General features: G+C 42.1%; 1 protein-coding gene across 3 annotated transcripts in view; it reads right to left on the bottom strand.

Annotated features, from left to right (window-relative positions):
* Nucleotides 1-19,817, bottom strand: part of phf10 (PHD finger protein 10) — a 191,813-nt gene that overhangs the window by 16,581 nt on the left and 155,415 nt on the right. For all 3 annotated transcript variants that reach the window (XM_072265830.1, XM_072265829.1, XM_072265831.1), the window contains 3 exons: nucleotides 18,322-18,431; nucleotides 12,349-12,505; nucleotides 5,912-6,064 (listed from right to left, as the gene is read on the bottom strand). In XM_072265830.1, coding sequence (XP_072121931.1) covers nucleotides 5,912-6,064; nucleotides 12,349-12,505; nucleotides 18,322-18,431 — 420 coding nt within the window. The remainder of the gene's footprint in view (nucleotides 1-5,911; nucleotides 6,065-12,348; nucleotides 12,506-18,321; nucleotides 18,432-19,817) is intronic.

A 19,817-nucleotide genomic window follows, 5' to 3' on the forward strand; every position in this document is an offset into this window, starting at 1 on the left:
CACAAGGACGCAGTGTTTCATAACCATTTCCTGTGCCAAACTGGAACAGTAGACAAATGTAGTTATTCAAACTGAATACAAATCCTCAGTTCCCAAATTTAAGCACTCCGTTAATGCCAACAGCTGCCAAAGCCCGGAGCTCTGGAATTTGTTCCCTAAAACTCTTTCCTTCCTCCCTACCACCCTTTTCTGTGATGTTCTGATGAAATCTGTCCTAATATTACATGTATTCTTCATCGAACCATCGTGCTGAGAAGTGCATTGGGAAGAGCACTGTATAAATTTAGCTCATTGTTTCATGGCAACCAGTCAAATAATTTAAATAAGGAACACCCATTTCAAAATACTGCTTACAATGCCATCATAAAGTAACATTACATTGATGCTCCTTCAGCAATCCACAGCTGAAAAGGAAAAAGGAATATTAAACCTTAGTCAATTAAGTTACTGTCTCTATTTCAAATTCAGGGAGAAAACTGTATGTCTGGCTGCTAGCACAGAATGCAGTGATGAGGACTGGCTAGTGTTCTACTCATTTTCACACATCCATCTCCATTGACAGTGAAAATTTAGCGTGAGTGACAAAAGATACATATTTACCCCACCCCTCACCCCATTGCCCCACAAAGATTTTTCAAATAACATTCAACTCTTAAATTCACATTTGTAGCGCCCTGTTCTGTACAGGACATTAATGTTTAAATACAGTTTGCGTAGAAAACTGGAAAACCAAGTTCAGGTCAATGCTACACTCTGAATTAGAACAAAACATTCTCCTCAGGCAGAGGGAAATGTTATTAACAGATTTCTTGGCTCAAGCTTGTCCTGTGGGCTAATGGAGATACATAAAAACCAACAGTGGTGTGAAACTGTAGTAATTACTAACACAAGGCGCCACTTCAGACAAACTGTTTTCCTGCCACAGTTTTGAGGCAAGCAATTCCAATTCCAAGGCTATTTGTTAATCAAAAGTTATAATCTTCAGGTGTATTTGGAGGTGGCACGGTTCAAAGGAAAAATCAAAAAAGTGTCATCCTGTGCCCAAAATCAAGGCAGTAAGTCTGTCACTCCCACTGTTTAATTAAATATTAGAACAAACAAACTTTTAGAATGTCAGAGCAACACACATCAAAGTTGTGTGTTGCTTGAATTTTCAGCATCTGCAGAATTCCTGTTGTTTAGAATGTCAGATGTCCTTTTTTCAGTAGGAGTGAAATTATCTCCTGACATCTCAGTGTCCCATAACCTTGCGTAAAAGCAACATCTTGGTAAAAGCTTTACATTTAAAAATAAATGTTTAAGCACTAAAAAATGTAACATTTGACACCAAGGAAAAATGTCATAGGGTACTGTGGCTGTTTAGTGTAAAAGGTAAAATGTGAATATTTATCAAATAAAAAATAAATTAATGCCAATTTATACTGCTCTCAAAATGTGCCAAATGCCAACAATCTTCTGTTTGGATTTTGGCAAAAATGCAGCAAATATCTGAAAATTTCCCTCCAGATTTTCCCACTTTCTTTTTTCATAAATGATATCCCATTTTGCATTCAGAGTTTGAATGGAAGAGGGAGATGCCTGGTTAAGTGGAAGGCTCTTAAAGGTGATTCAGGAAGAGTTCACGGCCGGTGTGTTCCTATCAGAGTGAAGTCAAGACTGGCAGGATTAGAAACCCTGGGATGACAAGGGTTATTGGGGCTCTAGTGAGGAAAAAGTTATGTAAGTCAGGAATGGGAAGTCGGGATCAAGCAAATCCCTTGACTACAAAGAACCTAGGAGTATGCTTACGGTGTAGGAGGGCTAAAAGGGGACACAGGATATCCCTGGCAGATAAGATGATGGAGAATTCTAAAAGATTTTGTGTAAATTAACAGCAAAAAGGTACTTGGAAAGACAGCTAGTTTCCTCAAAGACCAACGTGGTAACAGATTGGTGAAGTCACGGAAAATGGATGAAACCTTGAGGTCTTTTTACCATTTACTGTGGGGAAAGATATAGAAGGTAGGGAAAAGTAGAGTGACATCCTGAAATTTGTCAACAGTACAAAGGAAGGTGGTCTTGAAGCTTATAAAGGTGGATAAATCCTAGGATACTACGAGAAGCAAGGGAGGAGATTGCTGGGGCCTTGGAAGAGATTTTTATCTTCGTTAGTCATAGGAAAGACCACAAGTCTGGAGGGTGGCCAATGTTGTGCCTTTGAGAAGGGCTTCAAAGACAAGCCAGGGAACTGCTGAGCCTTATACCAGTGATGGGGAAGTTACTGGAAGTGATTTTGAGTAATAGGATTTATTCTTAGTTCTAAGACTAGGATTGGTTAATGATAGCATGTCTTTGTTTGTTGGAGATCAGATCTTACAAATTTGATTGACCTTCTTCAAGGAGGTGACAAAGAGGATGGTGGATGTTGTCTTCAAGGACCATTGCAGGGCTTTTGACAATGTCCCACACAATTGGCTGGTTCAGAAGGTTAGAATATTTAGGATTCAGGGTGAGATAGCAAATTGGATACATCATTGGTTTTGTGGTTGAGTGGAAGAGGTAAAGGATTGAAGAAAAAGGAATCTGATAGCCAAGGGCCGTGGACCAGGGAAGAAAGGGGAGTAGGTGGGCAGGTGAGGAGAACAGAAATGATGGCTACTGACCCATTTAAATTCTACTTTCCTTTCCTATTCTGACATGTCTGTCAATGTCCTCCTCCACTGCCACAATGAGGCCAATCTCAAGTTTGAGGAGCAACAACTCACATTCCGTCTGGGTAGCCTCCAACTTGATGGCATGAACATCGATTTAGGTAATTTCTCCACCCTCCCTTCTTCTTTCTTTTTCCATTCCCCATTCTGGTTCCCCTCTCACTCCTTCTCCTCAAATACCTATCAGTTCCTTCTGATGCCACTCCTCCTTCCCTTTCTTCCACAGTCCATTGTCCTCCCCTATCAGATTCCTCCTTCTTCAGCCCATTAACTCTTTCACTCATCACTTCCCAGCTCCTCACTTCATCCCACTTTCCCTTCACTTAGTCTCACCTATCACTTGCCAGTTTGTACTCCTTCCTCTCCTCCCACCTTCTTATTCTGGCTTCTGCCCCCTCCCTTTCCAGTCTAAATGAAGGGTCCTGGCCCAAAACATTGACTGTTTATTCCCTTCCATAGATGCTGCCTGACCTGCTGAGTTCCTCCAGTATTTTGTGTCTATTTCTCAAGCTCTCCAGCATCTGTAGAATCTCTTCTGTTAGTGAATAGCAGGGCCCTGGAGAATGCTATTGAGAAGAGACCTTGGGGTACAAATACACAGTCCCTTGAAAGTGGCAACCCAAGTAGACAGAGCAGGCGAGGAAGGGGTGCAGAATGCTTGCCTTCTTTGGCCAAACCATTCAGTACTAGAGGCGGTGGTCACATTGCAGCTGTGCAAATTGCTGGTTAGGCCACACCTTGTTATGTTTGGAAAGGATGTGATTATGCCAATAGAGGTTCAGAAAAGACTCACAGGAATGTTAGCTGGACTGGACAGTTTGAGTTTTAAGGAGAGACTGAATACACTGGGTTTGTTTCAGAAACGATTCATGGGACCATTGCAACACACACAAAACACTGGTGGAAATCAGCAGGTCAGGCGGAATCTATGGAAAAAAGTAAACAAGTCGACGTTTCAGGCCGACACACTTATTCAGGACAATGGCTGGACTGGAGAGCTTGAGTTTTAAGGAGAGACTGGATAGGGTGGGTTTGTTTCAGAAAAGATTCACGGGAATGTTGGCTGGACTGGAGAGTTTGAGTTTTAAGGAGAGGCTAAGTAGGCTGTGTTTGTTTCCTGCAGAGCAAAGAAAACTGAGGGATGACCTTCGAGAGGTTTATTACATTATTAGAAGCACAGGTGAGGTAGATAGTGTCCCCTTCTCAGGCTAATAGAGCTTTGGTTAAGGTGGAGGGGTAAAGAATTAAAGGGGCAGTCTTATCCACACAGAGGGTGGCTGCTGTACATGAGCTCTCAGAGGAAGTGGTAGAGGCAGCACAGCCTTTAAAAGATATGCTGACAGGTACATGGATGGGAATGGTTCAGAGCAGAGCTTCCCAACCTTTTTTATTCCATGGACCAATACCATTAACCAAGGTTGGGATCCCTTGGTTTAGAGGGAATTGGGCCAAACACAGGCAAGTGGGTTTAGAATTGATAGGTACCATGGACAAATTAGGAGATGGTGTTTCTGTGCTTATAATTCAATCGGCTATTCAAAGGTTATTGACTGGAATAGGGAGGTCTCTGTTGGACATGTCGCCCTCTCTACCATCAGTTGGTCCCCTCCTGCCCTCTCCCAGCCTCAGGCTACTGAAACTAAAGCACTCACTCGTACTCTGGCCCTTGTGGACATCTGGTAGCTTAACACAGGCTTGCGATCAAATATGGAAATTCTAAGGAATGTGGGAGACAGTACAATGGGATGCTCCACGTGGCTCAGCAAGACACAGACATGGCTAACTTAGCCGTGGCAAAGATCCATCTGCATTTAGAGTAATATACAGAATATATATTAACAGATTCAATATCTTCTTTCCTTGACATTAAGTCATGTTCTAGAGGTTGCTATAATGTATGGACATTTTCAATAATCCATTTAAATTAATGAACACCATAATGCTAAAAGCAGTTAATCTTCCTTTGCAAATCACTGATGTTGATCTTGGCATCTTCGACAATGATAAATACACCTTGGAAAATATTTCCAAGTAACCTCATTCTGGGCTACAGATAACGGCCTCACAATGAAATAATCTGATGACCATACCTAGTCTTATTCATTATCTCCCACTTTCTGATCAACACTTAAGGTGCTGAGATGTTAACATGAAAGCAGCTCTGAACCCTGGCACCGAAACATCTGAACCATTTGGTAACCAGTTTCATTTCACAATGGCTTTCAATGCCTGTAAAATGATTATCCTGATTGTTCTGCTGCCCCAAGGCCCTTAAAAAAGTTGCTGCAAAGTTCAACCTTCTGTAAAGCTGCCAAGGGGTTTGCAACAACTTTCCAGACTCAAGTACAAGAGACATTAACATATGATCTAGATTTAATTTCAAACCCTTCAGCAAGCAGACCAATACGATGACTGCAGTGAACGATTAAACTTAACCATGAAGTGAATCCTCACTTACACATACCATGTAGTGATAATTCTGTGAAGACTCAAAGGGCAGTAATGTTTCTAAAATATGGTTTCAGTGGAACGTTTTTTTAATAAGGAGGGTCAATCTAGTATTGTTTCACCAAAACACAAGCCGCCAATCTGAATTTATGGCCTCTGGACACGTCAGTGTACAATGTGCTTTGGTTTTAGTCCAAGTGCCAGTCAATCTGAATCCAACAACCCAACAGTGCTAGAAGTCCAACTTCACTCCAAAGCAAATTGTTCTCCATGAACACTGACTTACATAAAATAAGCCAGCCTAAAACGCCCAAGGGGAATTTGTGAAGCTGGAGAAACATGCAAAACTGCCAAGCTATGTGACAATGTAAAGTAAAAACATTTGCATTTCAAAAATGTTGTCAAAAATACAACTTTGACCTTTTATATAAAGTACCCTTTTTATCAATAGAATCAAATAACCGTAATGTTAGTAATTAAATCTGTCACATAGTACACAGGGACTAAGAGAGCAGCAGCTTCAGCAGGAAGAGTATAGCAAGCTCCAGTTGGGTAAAACACAAGCTTACTACAAGTCCAATAGGAGAAAGAATGCAATCAGCCTCACCAGTAAGCCTCAGGTAGAACAAAACAGTATGAAGGTAAGGAAGCAGAACGCAGAAGATGCATTAGTGGACTCAGGCAAGTACAGGCTGACCCATTCTACCCAGAACAAAATAAAAATCAGCAAAAGGTTCATCAGAAAGGAAGTCTCAGGGGCTCTTATCTTCTACCTTGTACCCAGTAACTGATTTGGGTGTTACACTGCGTTTTGCATCTTTCAGTGCACGTGGTCCTCTTTCTTTGGGTGTATGCTTTCCCTGTGACGAGTCGTCTTGATGTTCAGTCGGACTCTCTCCGCCTGTTGTACTCCCAGAAGATGTATCCTACGGAAAAATAGAACATTAATTCCGGTGGATTTGCAGGTGACACTGTTGACAGCATTGTTGATAGTTTCTGTGCTGTACTTCTCTATGACTCTATGAAGATGGCAATCAAGATTTACAATGCTGGGTAAGTGGGCTGAGGAATGGCAAATGAAGTTTAATTTTGACCAGTGTGAGGAGTTACATTGAGTACTACAGCACAGAAGTGGGCCCTTTGGCACATCTAGTCTATGTCGAACTGTTATTCTGCCTAGTTCTTTCACTCTGCACATGGACTGTAGCCCTCCATTCCTCTCTCATCCATGCACTTATCCAAGTCTCTCTTAAACGTTAAAGCTGAATCCGCATTCACCACTTCCACTGGCATCTTCTTCCATACTCTCACCACCCTATGAGCGAAGGAGTTCCCCCTCGGGTCCTTTCACCCATAACCCATGATCTCTGGTTCTAGTCTCTCCCAACCTCAGTGGAAAAAGCCTGTTTGTATTTACCCTACCTATACCCCTCATAATTTTGAATACCTATCTATAGTCCAATAAACAATTTTGTTTACCTGTCTTACTTTGGGAAAATAGATGCTTTATCACTCCCAAATGACATTACAGCGTCACAGTAGCGTTACAAATATTAGAAGAAAAGTAAGAAATAAAAAAATAATTTACCTCAAGCAGTCTAACAGAAGGGGTCATCACTTCCCTGGCTATAGGTTAACTCATTATAGAGCCTAATGGCCAAGGGTAAGAATGACCTCATATAGCGCTCTTTGGAGCAGCACAGTTGTCTTAGTCTATTACAAAAAGCGCTCCTCTGTTCAAGCAAGGTGGCATGCAGAGGGTGAGAAACATTGTCCAGAATTGGCAGGATTTTCCATAGGGTGCTTTGTTCTACCACAGCCTCCAGTGTGTCCAGTTTGACTCCTCTAACAGGGCCAGCCTTTCTAATCAGTTTATTGAGCCTGTTGGCATCACCCGTGTTGTTGATGCCATTGTCCCAGCACACCACCGCACAGGAGATTGTACTGGTGACAAGACTGGTAGAAAATCTGAAGGAGAGGCCTGCATACTCCAAAGGATCTCAGTCCAAAAAAAGGTAGGATATTTACATTAAATTATAGTGTCCTAGGAAGCATTGTACAACAGAGAGTACTGTACATGGTTTCCTGAATGTGCTGTCACAGGTAGGCAGGATGCTGAAGAAGGCTTCTGGTCTACAAGTAGGGCATTAAGTATAGAGATCGGGATGTTATGTTGCAGTTGTTCAAGACGTTGGTTAAGGCTGCATTTAGAGTTATGTTCAGTTTTGGTTGCCTTGCTATAGGAAAGATGCAAGTAAGCTGGAAAGACTGCAGAGGAGGTTTAAGAGGATGCTGCCAGGTCTTGAGCAGACTGAATTACTTAGACGTTGAGCAAGTTGGGCCTTTTTACATTGGAACATAGTAGAATAAAAGGCGATCTTATAGAAATGTATAAAAATATTAGGGGCATAGATAGGGTCAATGTACAGTCATTTTCCAAGGGTTGGGAAATCAAGAACTAGAGGGCATAGGTTGAATTTGAGAGGGGAGAGACTTAACAGGAACCCGAGAGGCAACTTTATCACCTAGACAGTGGTCAGTATATGGACTGAGCTGCCAGAGGAAGTGATGGAGGCAGGTACATTAATAACATTTAAAAAGTGTTTGGACAGGTACACGGATAAGAAATGGGGCAAACGTGCAAATAAGACTAGCGTAGATGGGAACCTTGGCCGACTTGGACCAGTTGGACCAAAGGACCCACTACCATGTGGTATGACTCGGAGGATACAACTTATTGGAATTCATTTGATGGGCTGATGGTGACCAAAATACAAATCATCAACATTAGTTGCTGGCAATTCAAGATACATCACTCAAAGGCAATATGTGAATGAGAAGAAATAATGCCCAGATGGAAATGTCTTTAGAAAATGGAAATCTATTAACTTCAGATTTATTCACTTTTGCTGCCAGAATGCATGCCAAAACCCTTAAATTTAAGAAACAGCAGAGATCTCTTCAAAGCCTAAAATGAGGGGCTTAACTTCAAAATGAGAGGAAGACCACTCAGAAGTGAAACTTGATGGGTTGAGTGGAAATAAAGGAATTTAAAAATCCCTTGAGGTAGAGGCTTGAATAAATACTAGCCTGCACAAGGAAGTCAAAAGGAGTGAAGACCTGACCCTAGATTTTCAAATGAAGTGTCTACAGAGATAGTAGAAGCACTGGTTTAGATATTCCAGAATTCCACAAATTTTATATTGAACCCTGCAGATTCTTCCTCTTCCCTGAAAGGAAAAGGGGGAGAAAAAAACAGAAACCACTGGACAATTAGCTTAATATCAGTAAAAAGAAACAGCAGAATCAATTATTAAGAACATGTTAATTTAAAAATCACGATGCAACACAGAAATTGTGCTTAACAAACCTGCTTGGAGTGGCACCCAGTAAAAGGGAACCAGTAGGTGTGGTGTATTTGGATTTTTAGGTCACATTCAATAATGTGCCATAGAGTAGGACACTCAGTAATAAATTGCCTTTATTTAATTCAATGCAGGTAACACATTAGCATGGATTGAGGAATGGAAATGCATTAGTGGTAGTGGTTAGCAGAATGCTTTACAGTATCAGCACCCAGGTTCAACTCCTACCACTGCCTGTAAGGAGTTTGTACGTTCTCCCTGTGACCACATGTGCTTCCTCTTGGTGCTCCAGTTTCTTCCTACAGTCCAGATGTACTGATTGGTAGGTTAATTGGCCATTGTAAATTGTCCTGTGATTAGGCCGAGATTAAATCAGGGGTTTGCTGGATGGCGTGGCTCCAAGGGCCAGATGGGCTTATTCCATGCTGTATCTCAAAAAATTTTTAAAAAATTAATGAATGCAATGTGCAGGAATAAGCACACATTCTGATTGGTAGACTGTAACCAGTGGAGTTCAATAAAGTTCAGCACTTGGATCTTAGATAATTACAATCCATAATCAATGGTCAAAACGAATGGATCAAGTGGAATATACCTGTGTTTGGGATAATGAGGAGGCATTAGCAATCATCCTTCAAGAATCACTAATTTCTGGAATGGTTCCTGAGGACTGTAAATTGCAAATGTCACTGCACTAAGAAGGGAGGGAGGCAGAAGATAGGAAATTATAGGCCACTTAGCCTGACTTCAGTGGTTGGAAAGATGTTGGAGTGTATCGTTAAGGATGAAGTTTTGGAGTACTTGCAAGCACATGATAAAATAGGCCATGGTTTTCTAAACGGGAAATCTTGCCTGACAAATCTGTTCAAAATTTTTGAGGAAATAACAGGCAGGATAGATGAAGGAGTGTCAGTGGATGTTGTTTACTTGGATTTTCAGAGGGTCTTTGACAAGGTGTGGCACATGAGGCTGTTTAACAAGGTAAGAGCCCATGGTATGACAGGAAAGTTACTAGCAAAGACAGAGAATTGGCTGATTGTCAGGAGGCAATGAGTGGGAATACTTTTCTGGTTGGACGCCTGTGACTAACAGTGTCCCACAAGGGTCAGTATTGGGATCGTTTCTTTTCACGTTATTTATCAATGAAGGAATGACAGAATTGATGGCTTTGTGGCCAACTTGGTGGACGATATGAAGATAGGTGGAGAGGCAGGTAGTGTTGAGGAAGCAGACAGTCTGTAAAAGGAAGACAGATTGGGTGAATGGGCAAAGAAATGTCAGATGGAATATAGTGTAGGGAAGTGTGTGATCGTGCACTTTGGTAGAAGGTATAAAGGCGTAGACTATTTTCTAAACAGAGAGAAAATTCAAAAATTAGAGGCGCAAAGGGAGTTGGATGTCCTTGTGCAGGATTACTAAGAGGTTAATTTATAGATTGAGTCAGTGGTAAGGAAGGCAAATGCAACGTTAGCATTAATTTTGAAAGGATTAGAATATAACAGCAAGGATGTAATGCTGAGGCTTAATAAGACATGGATCAGACCACTCGGAGTATTATGAGCAGTCTTGGGCCCCTATTCTAAGATGTGCTGGTATTGGAGTAGGTCCAGAGGAGGTTTACGAGAATGATTCTAGGAATAAAAGGCTTAACACATGAGGAGCATTTGATGGCTCTGGGCCTGTACTCACTGGAGTTTAGAAGAATGAGGGGGGATCTCATTGAAACCTATCAAATATTGAAAGGCCTAGACAGAGTGGATGTGGAGAGGATGTTTCGGATAGTGAGTGTGTCTAGGACTAGAGGGCCTCAGAATAGAGGAATGTCCATTTAGAACAGAGATGCGGAGGAATATCACAAGCAAAAGTAAATTTGCAGATTCTGGAAATCCAAGCAACACACACAAAATGCTGGAGGTACTGGATGGCCACTGGGATGTCGGACTGGGAATGGGAAGTGAAATCAAAATAGGTGGTTACTGGGACTGCATTGCCAAGCACCTACACCCTATCCGCCAGCAAAAGTGGGATCTCCCAGCGGCCACCCATTTTAAATCGACTTCCCATTCTTATCCTGATGGGTCATTCCATGGCCTCCTCTACTGTTGTGATGAAGCCACTCTCAGCTTGGATGAGCAACACCTTATATTCTGCCTGGGTAGCCTCCAACCTAATGCATGAACATCGATTTCTCGAACTTCCAGTAATGCCCCTCTCCACTTCATTCCCTATTTCCTTTACCCTCTCTCATCTTATCTCTTTACCTGCCCATGACCTCCCTGGTGCCCCCCTTTTCTTTCTCCCATCGCCTTCTGTCCTCTCCTATCAGATTCCCCCCTTCACCAGCCCTGTCTCTCTTTCATCTACCAAGCTCTTTACTTCACCCCCTCTCGTCATCTATCAGCTTGTGTCTCTTCCTCCACCCCCCCCCCCAACCTTCTAACTCTGACTCCTCATCTTTTTTTCTCCAGTCCTGCTGAAGGGTTTCGGCCCGAAACGCCGACTGTAGTCGTTTTCCACAGATGCTGCCTGGCCTGCTGAGCTCCTCCAGCATTTTGTGTGTGCTGTGAGGAGCAATAACTTGGGCCAGATGGTGCTCAATCTGTGGAATTCATTGCCACAAATGGCTCTGGAGACCAAGTCACTGGGTATATTTAAAGTGGAGGTTGCTAGGGTCTTGATTAGTAAGGATATCAAAGGTTATGGGCAGAAGGCGGGAGAATGCGTTTGAGAGGGATACTAAATCAGCCATGATGGAATGGCAGAGCTGCAAGCTGCAAGGAAGATGCAAAGAAGCAACAAAAAAAGGATACAGTTGAAGTGATTGTCTGTCCTGCAGTTGCTGCAAGTGGGAGACAACAGAGAGTGAGTTGAAGAGAAAACTGGAGCCATGTTGTAAGAGTTAAAAGACAGAGTTAGGCAGAATGTTACAGATAGAGGGTGAGGTACTGCGTTGATGAAAGGAAGGACTGCTTGGGTTCCAGAATGGTGGTGAGACTCAGGTGTAGCACTTGTCAGATTTGCTCGAATAAGTGCCAGGAGAAAATTCTTTTAATCCATTCACATAAAATAGAAAAAATGTACAAAGAATAGATAAAATTAAAACAAAATGGTGCAGGTGTTGGAAATGGGAAAACGAAGCAAATACACACAAAATGTTGAGGCCCTCAGCAGGTCAGGTAGCATTATGGAAATAAGTAAGAGTAAAGCCAGGTAGGTGGGGGAGGGAGGATGAAATAAGAAGCTGGGAGGTGAAGGGTGGAAGATGTAAACTGCTAAAGAAGAAGGAATCTGATAAGACAGCAGAGTGGACCACGGGAGAAAGGGATGGTGGGGGGGGGAATCCAGGAGGAGGTGATAGGCAGGTGAGGAAAAGAGAAGAGGTAAGGGGGGCAGACTGGGGAATTGAAGAATTGAAGAAAAGGGGGAAGGAATTACCAGAAGTTGGAGAAATCAATATTCGGGTTGGAGGCTAATCAGATAGAATATGAGGTGTTGCTCCTACAAGCTGAGAGTGACCTAATCATGGCAGCCGAGGCCATGTCGGAATGGGAATGGGGATTGGCATTAAAAGTGTGCACTGAAGGGTTGTACCATGCTGTAACATTCTATGTTCTAAAAACAAACTTAATGATGAAGTGAAAGTGAGCGGAAAAGTCGGAGCAAAAAAGTAATATGGTGAACAGCAAACAGTAATGGCACAAAAAACTTATAATAGGGTGCAAATGGAAGAGCGGGGTCACCTGGAGTTTGGAAAGTTGTAATGTGCCCACTAGGAAGATAGGATGCTGTTGCTCAAGCTTCCTGCATTTAACTCCAGTCTAGTTTCTGCCTGGTTGGTTTCTTACCGAAAAGCCTTTGTCTTCTTTCCGCTCATCCTCACCATGCCCATCTTCTGCATCATCGGAATCTCCATCACTATCAGGCGCTGGCAATTCTGGGTCCAAAGGAGGTTCATACAAGGCTGTGTTTACAGGAAGGTAACGCAGTTCATTGGGAGAGTATCTAATAAGGTAAATGCAATTACAATGATACTTAATTAACATTCAACATTTAATGTAGATTTTTATTTTCTATCACTTATGGCTTTTTAATTTGTTATAAAATAAGCACAATAAAATATTAGGGAAATTATGTCATGGAAGGAACTCTCTTGAGACGCAAGTTTTATCTACAACCCACACAAAATGCTGAAGGAACTCAGAAGATGAGGCAATATCTATGGAGAGGAATGAAGAAGAAGGGTTTTGGCCCGAAACGTCGACTAATCTTTTCAACTGATGCTGACTGACCTGCTGAGTTCCTCCAGCGCATTGTGAGTGTTCCTTTGACAACAGCATCTGCAGATTATTTTGTGTTGGAGAGGAATGAGATGTTTCAAGCCAAGACCCTTCATCAATTTCCAGTGCTAGAACTGTAAATTTAGACCGCTCCTATCTTTCTAAATGAAACAGAGCACAAGATGAAAGGAGGTGTACAGAAATGGAATAGATTAGCCGGATGATTGTTGTCTTGACAATAACCTTGCACTCACCATCTGTAAGACCATGGAACTGATTGTGGACTTCAACAAGTGTAAGTCCCCAGAACACCACCCCGCCCTCAGGTGGGTGAGCAGTTTCAGGTTCCTGGGTGTCAACATCTCTGAAGATCTGTCCTGGACTCAACATACTGATGCATTGCAAGAAGGTACAACAGCGGCTATACTTCATTCAGAGTTTGTGGAGAATTGGTACGTCATCGAAGACCCTTGCAAGTTTCTATAGATGTACCTTGGACAACATTCTGACTGGTTGCATCATTATCCGGTATGGATGCACCAACTGCAAAAACCTGCAGAGGGCTGTAACCTGAGCCAGCTTCGTCATGAGCACGAGCCTCCCCAGCACTGAGAACACCTTCATCAGGTGATGCCTCAAGAATGCGGCATCCATCATTAAAGACTCTCACCTTCTGGGACATGTCCTCTTCTCACTACTACCATCAGGGAGGAGGAACGGGACCCTGAAGACCCACAATCAACATTTTAGGAACAGCTCCTTCTCCTCCGCCATCAGATTTCTGAACAGTCCATAAACCCATGAACACTACCTCACCATTTTGCTCCCTTTATGCATAGCTTATCTATTATTTTATATGAATTGCACTGCACTGCTGTTGCAAAACAACACGTTTCACGATATATGTTAGTGATAATAAACCTGATTCTGATCCTTTATAGGGCTTGAAAAACCTGGAGTCAGCAGAGTGGCACGGCAGTTAATGCTGCTGCCTCACATCTCCTGGTACCTAGTTTGATTCCAACCACTGCTGCTATTAATGTGGGATTGGCATGTTCCACCTGTGACTGCTGGGTGTTCCACTTTCCTCCCACACCCCGAAAGGTCGTGCTGGTAGGTTAACTGGCTACTTGGTTTCCTTACCCCTTACCGAGTGGCAAAAGAATCACAGGGAGCTTGATAGAGAATAAATTGTAATGAAATAAAGAGGAGGGAAATTGAATTGAGTTGACTTTATTTCTTACATCCTTCACATACATGAGGAGTAAGAACCTTTATGTTACATCTCCATCTAAATGTACAATGTGCAATCATAGTAATTTATCATAAATAGAACAGCCAATGTAATATAGAGTACACTCAAGTCAGCGTGAGTTCATCAGTCTGATGGTCTGGTGGAAGAAGCTGTCCCGGAGCCTGTTGGTCCTGGCTTTTATGCTGTGGTATCGCTTTCCGGATGGTAGCAGCTGGAATAGATTGTGGTTGGGATGGCTTGGGTCCCCAATGATCCTATGGGCCCTTTTTACACACCTGTCTTTGTAAATGTCCTGAATCATGGGAAGTTCACAATTACAGATGCACTGGGCTGTCTGCACCACTCTCTGCAGAGTACTGCGATTAAGGGAGGTACAGTTCCCATACCAGGCAGTGATGCAGCCAGTCAGGGTGCTCTCAATTGTGCCCCTGTAGGAAGTTTGTGCTTGTGAGAGAGAAACAGAGAGTTCTTAGGATTTGGGGGCCCATACCAAGCTTCCTCAACCGTTTGAGGTGAAAGAGGCACTGTTGCGCCTTTTTCACCACATAGCTGGTGTGTATAGACCACGTGAGGTCCTCAGTGATGTGGATGCCGAGGAATTTGAAGCTGTTTACCCTCTCAACCCCAGATCCATTGATGTCAATAGGGGTTAGCCCATCTCCATTTCTCCCATAATCCACAACCAGCTCCTTTGTTTTTGTGACATTGAGGGAGAGGTTGTTTTCTTGACACCACTGTGTCAGAGAGATGACTTCTTCCCTGTAGGCCACCTTGTTAATGATGGGACTGCTGTGCCAGGGCCAACAATGGATGCAGTGGCTGACTTCTGTGTCATAATAAGTAAGAAGTTAAATATTTACACAGACATCCTTTGTCAATCTTTAACCATCTCCTCACTTGTTACCTCAACTGTTATATTCAACTTGCTCATTCCTGAACTGCATAGTATTGGTAGTGATTTTCTATGGGTCTGTCAATGTCACAAAGCTATCCTGGTACTTTCTAATGAAAACTTATTGACTTGAAACAATCTCTCTACAGATGCTACCTGAACAGCTGACTGTATATGGATGCAATGCTGAGGCTTTATAAGGTATTGGTCAGACTGCACTTGGGAGTATTATGAACCGTATTGGGTCCCATAGATAAGGCATCACAGAGGGTACAGAGGAGGTTCATGAGGATGAGCCTGGGAATGAAAGGGTTAACATATGAGGAGTATTTGATGGCTCTGGGCCTGTACTCACTGAAGTTTTGAAGAATGATGGGGAATCTCACTGAAACCTACAAAATATTGAAAGGCCTGGATAGAGTGGACATTCAGAGGGCACTTCGTATAGTAGGGGAGTCTAGGACCAGAGGGCACAGCCTCAGAATAGGAGTCACTTTAGAACAGAGATAAAGAGGAATTTCTTTAGCCAGAGGGTGGTAAATTTGTGGATTTCATTGTCACAAACAGCTGTGGAGGCCAAGTCATCGGGTACATTTAAAGTAGAGGTTGATATGTTCTAGAGCGTCAAAGGTTACGACGGGAAGGAAGGAAAATGGAGTTGAGAGGGATAACAAATCAGCCATGAGCAAAGAGTGAAGTAGACTCAATGGGCTGAAATTCCCAATTCTACTTCTATGTCTTCTGGTCTCATATCTAGCATTTTCTGTTTTTATTTCAGATTGCCAGTATCTGCAATATTTTACTTTTGGTTAATTGATGCTTCTGCAGGTGAAACGTATCAATTAATTCCCAGTGTGCAAAAACTGGATAAACCACTACTAACAGGCATATACAGGAACAGAATCAGAATCAGAATCAGGTTTATTATCACCGGCATGTGACATGAAATTTGTTAACCTAGCAGCACAAGTTCAATGCAATACATAATCTAGCAGACAGAAAAAAATAATAAACAAGTAAATCAATTACATATATTGAATAGATTTTAAAAAACGTACAAAATCAGAAATACTCCATATTAAAAAAAAAGTGAGGTAGTGTCCATTTAGGAATTGGATGGCAGAGGGGAAGAAGCTGTTCCTGAATCACTAAGTGTGTACTTTTAGGTTTCTGTACCTCCTACCTGATGGTAACAGTGAGAAAAGGGCATGCCCTGGATGCTGGAGGTCCTTAATAATGGACGCTGCCTTTCTGAGTCACCGCTCCCTAAAGATATCCTGAGTACTTTGTAGGCTAGTATCCAAGATGGAGCTGACTAGATTTACAACCTTCTGCAGCTTCTTTCGGTCCTGTGTGGTAGTCCCTCCATACCAGACAGTGATGCAGCCTGTCAGAATGCTCTCCACGGTACGTCTATAGAAGTTTTTGAGTGTATTTGTTCACATGCCAAATCTCTTCAAACTCCTAATGAAGTATAGCCACTGTCTTGCCTTCTTCATAACTACATCCATATATCGGTATGTTGGGACCAGGTTAGATTCTCAGAGATCTTGACACCCAGGAACTTGAAGCTGCTCACTCTCTCCACTTCTGATCCCTCTATGAGGATTGATATGTGTTCCTTCATCTTACGCTTCCTTTGTCTTACTGACGTTGAATCAGCTCTTTTGTCTTACTGACGTTGAATGCCAGGTTGTTGCTGCAGCATCACTCCACTAGACGGCATTTCGATCTCCACAGAGATCGAAATGAAGAGATTGGTCACGGAAGGAAAAGAAAAGACCTTTCTTAACCCAGTAGTGGCTTTTCATGCAGTTATTTTCCCCTTAATGGCTCAGTTTTTAATACCTTTGACCTTGGTCTCACAAATCTCCATCTTTCACTCCAGTTCACACTAATAAACCAAACCATCTAGCCACACATTACAATCTTGCCCCTGTGGTATAGACAGCATCTGGTCAGGTATTGCAACGTGAATGAGACTTCTATTTAATGTAGATATTACAGAGCCCACAACGGAGTGTGTTGTGAGTGTGGACCGAGCTGCCAGCAGAAGTGATGGATACAAGTTTGATTTCAACATTCAAGAGAAATTGGATATATACATACAAGTACATGGATGGTAGAGGTATGGAAGGCTATAGTCCAGCTGTGGGCCGATGAGACAAGGCAGAATAGTTTGACATGGACTAGATGGGCATAAAGGGCCTGTTTCACTGTTGTAGTGCTCTATGATTCTAAGAACAAACAGGGACTAGAAACTAGAGGGATACAGACCATGTGCACTTTAAATTGGCATATGGCCAGCATAGACATTGTAGGTGTGAGAGCCTGTTCCTAAGCTGTGGTGCTCTTTGGCTCTATAACATTGTACTTGAAAGGTAATTCACTTTGAGACATGCTGGTACACAGGCATTTGCAATATTAAAAAAGGCCATTAATAAGTCTATTCTGAAAAAGATTCAAGGAACACTGTAGTTACTTTGTGTTGAAGGTACGAGTCCTATCCTACCTACAAGGAAAATAGGTCAATATTCACTCCTCAATCAAAGCAGATTGACTAGGCATTCAGCACCGCAGGAACCATGCACAATAGAGATCATCCATGGAGGGAAATGGACAGTTGACATTTTGGATCAGAATCATTCATCTGGAACATTCATCTAAACATTCTTCTTATTTCTGTTGCCTGCAAATTCATTATGAGAAGGTTGTTTCCAATGAAGGTTCTTTCTACTGAAACATTTTTCAAAGTGCTAATCTGGAATGATCAGTCATTACAAAATAATATAATTAAAATATAGCTATTAACACTGGCCAAACATTCAGCATTGAAGACTGGAAGTATTCATATGACCAGTCCTTTCATATATTATATGCTTTTGATACTTTGCTGTGTGTGTTCCCACAAGAAAGTAGCAGCCATCATGAAGGACACCCATTATCTAGGCCATGCTCTCTTCTCACCATCAGCAGGAGGTACAGGAGCCTTTGAACCCATACCATCAGTTCAGGAACAGTTATTACCCTTCAACCAACAAGCTCCTGAACCAGACAGGATAACTTCACTCATTTCAACTCTGAACTGATTCCACAACCTACAGACTCACTTTCAAGGACTCTACAATTCATGTTCTCAGTACCATTTTTTTCAATTATTTGCACAATTTTTCTTCTTTAGCATATTGATTGCTTGTCAGTATTTATTGATGTGTACTTTTTCATAAATTCTAGTGTATTTATTTTCCTATAAATGCCTGCAAGAAAATGAATCTCAAGGTAACATATGTGTACTTTGATAATAATTTTACTTTAACTTTGACTTAACAAGAAGTATTTTACTTGCCACGACCTCTTTTGCAGAGAAGTTTGCTTTTTGTTATTTTTTTTTTACCTTTTGTAATATTCCTGAAATTGTCCTGGTATGAGAGCCACTGGATAAGCCCCAACCTTTGTCCTCTCGGGTGGAAGAACTTTGTATTTCCCTTGTGGCACCTGGATTACCTGAATTAGGAGACACCAAAACAACAAACAAAAGGAAAATATCGAAACCTTGCAGAACTGCCAATTCCTTTCCCCTGGTCACTCAAAACAAGGAACAGAGAATATTTTGTGTTTATGAAACTAGTATTCTTTCTTACTCAAAGAATAAAGACATCAAGGAAACATAACACTGATAACACTGAGGGTCTCGGCCTGAAATGCCGGCTCTTCATTCATCTTCACATATGCTGCCTGACCAGCTGAGCTTCTCCAACACTTAGTGTGCCACGTTGGATTTCCAGTAATTGCAGAATCTCGTGTTTATAACAGGACATTTCAAAAGGTTAATTATTGCCCGTTATGCACTCAGTTATGTTTGGTCCAGTCACTATACTTCAAAAGCTATAACCACATTTTAGAAACAGCAGAGTCAATTTGTTCCACCATCATTTTGTGTATGTTGTTAGAAACAGCAGGTCGGGCAACAGCTATGAAAGGGAATAAGATTTCCAGCTTCTGCAGAATCCCACAAACACGAGGAAATCTGCAGATGCTGGAAATCCAAGCAACACACACAAAATGCTGGTGGAACGCAGCAGGCCATGCAGCATCTATAGGAAGAAGCACAGTCGACGTTTCAGGCCGAGACCCTTCGTCAGGATTAAATCCTGATGTCCTGACATAGGGTCTCGGCTTGAAACGTCGACTGTGCTTCTTCCTAAGGATGCTGTCTGGCCTGCTGCGTTCCACCAGCACTTTGTGTGCTCTGCAGAATCTTCTGTGTTTACATTTTAGAAAGTTCTGAAAGGGAGGTGTGAAGTCCCTGCTTTTCTTCCATTTTCAGATCTTTCTGCACAGTATACTGGCACCATCTAAATCCTCCCCTCCACCAAGCAGGTTTAATCAAGCAATAATGGATCTACCCTGCATGTGCTGGTGCTAAATACCTGACAGAGTGAAAACAATGTCCATAAAATTAATTCAAGCAGAATGCAGTGGAACTAAAAATATGGAGTTATGAGTAGAGTTTTCATTTCACCTTGATGCCAACAACCATAAGTAAAACATGTAAATCAAAGAAATAAATACCAGCATGATGCAAAAGTAAAAGGCCAATTTAAGAACAAATTCCATGGCTGGTAAAAGATGCCAGATGTAGTTTACAAATTGGTTGTACATCAGGCATTTGTTGTGTGAGGGCAGGAATCCCCTGTTGTGCTCTGAGGTTTGGAGGTAATCTATATATCTGAGAGAGTTGGGAGGCAGGGCAAGATGTCGAACTGTAGAGCATGGAAACAGGCCAGAAGGCCCAACTCACCAAATCACTCAGTGGGCGCTTTTCAATACTAATCCCATCACCTAGTGCTTGGTCCATAGCCCCGTGTGCCTAAGCAATTCAAGTGTTCC

This window comes from Mobula birostris, chromosome 8, assembly GCF_030028105.1.
Source record: "Mobula birostris isolate sMobBir1 chromosome 8, sMobBir1.hap1, whole genome shotgun sequence".
NCBI classification, from domain to species: domain Eukaryota; kingdom Metazoa; phylum Chordata; class Chondrichthyes; order Myliobatiformes; family Myliobatidae; genus Mobula; species Mobula birostris.